The sequence below is a fragment of the Asparagus officinalis genome, chromosome 1 (genome assembly GCF_001876935.1).
Source record: "Asparagus officinalis chromosome 1, Aspof.V1, whole genome shotgun sequence".
NCBI classification, from domain to species: domain Eukaryota; kingdom Viridiplantae; phylum Streptophyta; class Magnoliopsida; order Asparagales; family Asparagaceae; genus Asparagus; species Asparagus officinalis.
This window is the reverse complement of record NC_033794.1, coordinates 82,734,385-82,740,089: the sequence shown is the minus strand read 5'-3', so window position 1 is coordinate 82,740,089 and position 5,705 is coordinate 82,734,385. Positions and strand designations below refer to the sequence as shown.

Sequence of the window (5,705 nt, the reverse complement as noted above, 5' to 3'; positions counted from 1 at the left end):
TTACTCCATTGGGTACACGAGTATAAACTGTTTTCCCTAACTCCAAAGAGTATACGAGTATAAACTGCTTCTTCATGTAACTCTGAAGAGTATACGAGTATAAACTGCTTCTTCATGTAACTCTGAAGAGTATACGAGTATAAACTGCTTCTTCATGTAACTCTGAAGAGTATACGAGTATAAACTACTTCTTCATGTCACTCCGAAGAGTATACGAGTATAAACTGCTTCTCAACACTCCAAAGAGTATACGAGTATAAACTGCTTCTCGATACTCCAATAGGTATATGAGTCTAAACTGTTTCCTTTCTTTCACGGGAAGTTCCTGGAGAATTTTTACACGTAATATTCTTAAGGATAACCCGGTCATGTAGCTGAATATAATGTTAGACCCAGTTTCGCGAAGGAAGCTGGGGGTGGATGGTTCATATAACGGGAAGTTCCTAGAGAATATTACTCCTAATATTCTTAAGGATAACCCAACAATGTGGCCGAATATAATTAGATTTAGATTCACCAAAGAGCTGGGGGTGGAATACCTCAATTCATTCTAATGGAAAGTTCCTGGAGAATACTACACATGGTATTTTTAAGGATAACCCAAAACCGATTAATTATTCAAGGTGAAAACCAATCATCAGAATAATTTATTCTTAATCATGATTAAGAACCTCCCACCGTGGCTATTTAATCATTTCCAAGATGATTAAAACCTTTCTACAGTCAGTGACTTTCGAAACACTCTTTCGTTGAGATGAGATTCAATGACTTCATCGGGTCAATTTTCCCTCACGAAACTCCCACGGAGTGATTGTGGAGTGCTTAATGATTCACGGTCCTCCACCACAAAATCCCTCACTGATCAAATTAATTGACGGTGGGTCCACCAAAATTCTTCACGGTTGAATCCATTCAAACCCCCACTGTGCCTAAGTCTTTAACACTCCCACTGTTGAAGTCCTGACACGACATCCAAAATTTCAATCAGCTGATCTATAGCGATTATCAAACCCCCACCAAAAACTCCCACCAGGTGTTGTGTACAAGTTAACATTCCCATCGTTATTTGTACCTCGCTCCCACTTCTTATTTGGTCAAACCTTTAAACAGTTAGGACCAAAACCAAAATCCCCTCTCGATTCCTTCCATGAACGAGAGGTCCACAAATTGAACGGTAAACCTTTAAACAGTTATGATCGTCTCGAATTCTCATTTGGTCAAACCTTTAAACAATTAGGACCAAAGCCAAAATCCCCTCTCGATTCCTTTCATGAACGAGAGGTCCACAAATTAAACGATCAAACCTTTAAACAGTTAGGATCGTCTCAAGTCCCCATTTGGTCAAACCTTTAAACAATTAGGACCAAAACCAAAATCCCCTCTCGATTCCTTCCATGAACGAGAGGTCCACTCAAATTGAACGATCAAACCTTTAAACAGTTAGGATCGTCTCAAATTCCCATTTGGTCAAACCTTTAAACAGTTAGGACCAAAGCCAAAATCCCCTCTCGATTCCTTCAATGAACGAGAGGTCCATAAATCGAGCGATCAAACCTTTAAACAGTTAGGATCGCCTCGAATTCCCATTTGGTCAAACCTTTAAATAGTTAGGACCAAAATCAAAATCTCCTCTCCTTTCATGAACGAGAGGTCCGTAAATCGAGTGATCAAACCTTCCTATAGTTAGGATCACCTCGAAACTCCCACCTGGTCAAACCTTACTACAGTTAGGACCACAGTCAAAATCTCCTTTCGATTCATTTTGTGAACGAAAGGTCCAACTTTGAATTGGATAATCAAACCTTATGACAGTTAGGATTATTCAAACCAATCCAGATTCTCTAAGTGGAGATCCCACTTTGAGTTTCCCTTTGCACCAGGAGATAGAATATAAAATTCTTCCTCTCCAATTTTGGGTTTATCTCTACCAACAAACAAGAGACCAGGAGATAGAATATAAAATTCTTCCTCTCCGATTTTGGGTTCATCTCTACCAACAAACAATAGACCAGGAGATAGAATATAAAATTCTTCCTCTCCGATTTCGGGTTCATCTCTACCAACAAACAAGAGACCAGGAGATAGAATATAAAATTCTTCCTCTCTGATTTCGGGTTCATCTCTACCAACAAACAAGAGACCAGGAGATAGAATATAAAATTCTTCCTCTCCGATTTCGGGTTCATCTCTACCAACAAACAAGAGACCAGGAGATAGAATACAAAATTCTTCATCTCTGATTTTTGGGTTTATCTCTACCAACGAAAAAAAAGACCAGGAGATATAATATAAAATTCTTCCTCTCCATCATTGAGTTCATCTCTACCACCAAAAAAAGAGACCATGTTACTCCAATAGGTACACGAGTCTAAACTGTTTCCCTACTCTCAACAGGAAGTTTCTGGAGAATATTAATCTGAATATTCTTAAGGATAACCTGACGAACTTTCGAGAGACAAACGAGCTTAAACTATTTCCCGAACACTCCGATGAGTATATGAGTATAAACTGCATCTCCTTGAACCTCCCAATGGGTATATGAGGTTAAACTATTTCCCGAACACTCCAATAAACACTAGTAGAAAAACGATCAACCTAGACGGAAATTTCCGTCTAGGTTGATTGCAATTCCGTCTAGATTAGTTCGTCTAGACGGAATTCCGTCTAGTTTGATTGGTTTATTTTGCTTCCGTCTAGATTGCTTCGAACTAGACGGAATTCCGTCTAGATTGATCAATCTAGACGGAAGTCAACCTAGACGGAATAAAGAATTCCGTCTAGGTTGACAACCCAGACGGAATTCCGTCTGGGTTGAATTTTTACAACCTAGATGGAATTTCCGTCTAGATTGATTCAATCTAGACGGAATTCCGTCTAGATTGTCTTTTTTCAGGAAAAAAAATTAATTAAAATTTGGATTTCCCTGTACAATTACATTAATATTTGAATACATCCAGAAAATACTATACACGCCACATTCAACCATCCAATCATAATCAAAATTCATAACAATTCCATTCAAAAACATCTATATAACCAAATCCAACACATTGTACAAATCCAACCATCCACTTCAAAATATACATCAATCAGTTCCGTCTAAAACACATCCAACAACATATATACTAACAATGCACATGACTAAGATAATACACGACATGAATAAATGTAGTGTTATAACAAATAAAACTGTTTATTGCATTAAAAATAAAAAAACCTCATCCATCGTCGTCGGCGGGGGTATCTCTATCCCGATTACGAGAACGGGTGCTGCTCCCTCCAATATCTCCACTCTGAATGTTTAATTGAATAATCATTATGTGGTGTTTGATAACATATTAGATAAAAATGAATTTATAAATATAAGAAAAAATAAGGTACCTGAGCACTACTCTGTCTAGCGCCGGAATTATCGCCAATCGAGCTAATGATCCGTATGATACCACCATACGCGCTATAAGGAATCGCACCGCCTAAATATTGTATAACATACCCCATGAGATCGTCCATCGAGTTCGCCGTCAGCGCAACTCTAGTCATCTCATTAGTCACCTGAATATGCAGCTCCGGGTCAATTTTGTCAATCAGATACGCAGAGATACGTGCGACAAATGGCATAGCCTGGAAACTGCTTGTGGCTGCTCTCGTCGATGTAGATGGTGTGGAGGATGCTGTGGACGATCTGATGCTTATACCAGGTGAAGCTCCGACACCATGTAGAGGATATCTTCCTCTCCTATTATTAGGGAGAAATAAATATTAAACTTTGCTCTCAAATTCAATAATGGTAAACAAATATAAATAGTATGTAGTATTCAAATTGATTCGATTTTTCACTATCCTTACCTATTATGACCCATCAGGTTCTGTGTGAGATTGATGTTCTCCTCTACAGAAAGCATGTGAGGGTCTGGCTCGGTTTGTTCCTCCTCCTGCGAAATGTAGACAGATACAGCCTCCTTGGATGTGTTCTCAAATCCCTCCTAAAGCACAAATTTATAGTTAATTCAAGATAATGACCATATTATTTGTGTTCTCGTTTCCTCGTAATGTTAACAAAATAGAATCTCGTCAACTCGGTCAACTCGGTCATCGAGGTTTAAAAACCTCTGTCGGTCCTCCTCATACCTGTCATAGGTTTCATGTTTGATCTCATGCCTCCATTGTTTGAGGACTGCTTCAACCTTGACATTAAACACATAATTCCAAGCCCCCTCAAAGTCCTCAAGGCAGAAGCAGTCCTGTAGATTTACATACACATTTAGTAAGGATAATTTAATATCAATTACTAATTATTAATAAATGAAAATCTAAAACAATATGCACTTACCATAAGCTCAGTCCATATCGCCTCGTATGCGGTCCATGGTAATTCTCGAAAATGAAAATAAGGGTTGATAATGGTCGCTCTACGCACGAGAACCCCAATATATGCATTCAATCGGGTTGACCAAGGACCAACGGGCAAATTAGAACTATTCCACCTAATAATGCCCCTCATTCCTCTTGGCGGTTGTTTAGAATCAGGCTTACCTCCGCCACGTCGTCCCTCTATATGATCCTTCTTAGCACCTACAATAATGACAACATGATAATATATCATATAATATACAAATGTGAAAATTAAAAGTATTTATATAATTTACCATTCGCTATCTCTCTTTCTTTTGCTGCGAGTGCAACGGCTTTCCTAGTCTCCAACATAGAAAGTATTTCATGATACCTTCTCGCAGCACGTGGGTGGTACTTCCTTGAATCAGCCTTGGACTTATGAGAGTCCGGAGGTAAAGGTAAACTGAGAAAGTCCTGGGTCTTTGGCCGCAAGTCAGTATGGAATGTATATGATGGATATGTCGGGGTCCAAGTAGCACCTACATAAGAAAGAAGAATCATTAATATTAAATTTTAATTGAACATTATCAATTATTAAATATTTAATACCTGCGTCGGGGGATGGTTCTGGTGCTGCGTCGGGGGATGGTTCTGGTGCTGCATCAGAGGGGCCGGGTGATGAATATCCAGCATCTACAACAAATGAACACTATGAGCTAGATAACTAAAAATTTATAAAACATGTTAAAGTATTAATTAATTTTTATACCTGCATCCGGAGATGGTAGTGGATCATCAGCACCACTACCTGGGGTGATACTCCGTGAGCGATCACCCTCCAGGTCAAAGAGCCTCCTCATCCTCCTCCTCATCTGCAAATATAATAAAGACAATCGTTAAGAAAAAATTGTATACATGCTCATGAGATATGTTGTTATGAAATGCATTATTGTTTTTATTATGATAAGATAAAAATCGATAATATGGTGTAACATATATAGTTCATACCTACATCCAGCGCCACATTCTGTGCGTAAGAGAATTCTTGCCAAACATCATCAGATGAACCGATTGGTTCACTATAATTATCTTCACTTTCTTCAATATTTTTTTCATTGTTATTAGGAAGAACAACAGATCTTGGCTCCTTGTACAAAACCACCCAATCATACATGACATTCGGATCTTTCACATAGAAGCACTGATCAGCTTGTTCTGCGAAAATGAATTTCTCATCCGTATATACTTCTCGGTGAAGATTGACTAGTGTAAATCCATAATGATCCTTTTGCTTTTTTGCAGGACACCACCGAACCTTGAACATCGTGTAAGTACATTGTTTTGGTTTACCAAACCCGTAAATTACCTCAACG

The 5,705-nt window shown here is 38.5% G+C and overlaps 2 protein-coding genes across 2 annotated transcripts; both read right to left on the bottom strand.

The window, feature by feature from the left end:
- LOC109843048 lies at positions 3,167 to 3,914 on the bottom strand. Its single transcript, XM_020411984.1, has 3 exons — positions 3,847 to 3,914; positions 3,382 to 3,736; positions 3,167 to 3,293 (listed from the first exon to the last, which is right to left on the bottom strand). Exons 1-3 carry the CDS (start codon positions 3,900 to 3,902, stop codon positions 3,219 to 3,221), a joined length of 486 nt encoding a protein of 161 aa, XP_020267573.1. The 5' UTR covers positions 3,903 to 3,914; the 3' UTR covers positions 3,167 to 3,218.
- Positions 4,566 to 5,302, bottom strand: LOC109836627. The gene is made up of 4 exons (XM_020404599.1): positions 5,102 to 5,302; positions 4,942 to 5,025; positions 4,724 to 4,871; positions 4,566 to 4,572 (listed from the first exon to the last, which is right to left on the bottom strand). The coding sequence occupies exons 1-4, from the start codon at positions 5,202 to 5,204 to the stop codon at positions 4,566 to 4,568; spliced, it is 342 nt and encodes a 113-aa protein (XP_020260188.1). The 5' UTR covers positions 5,205 to 5,302.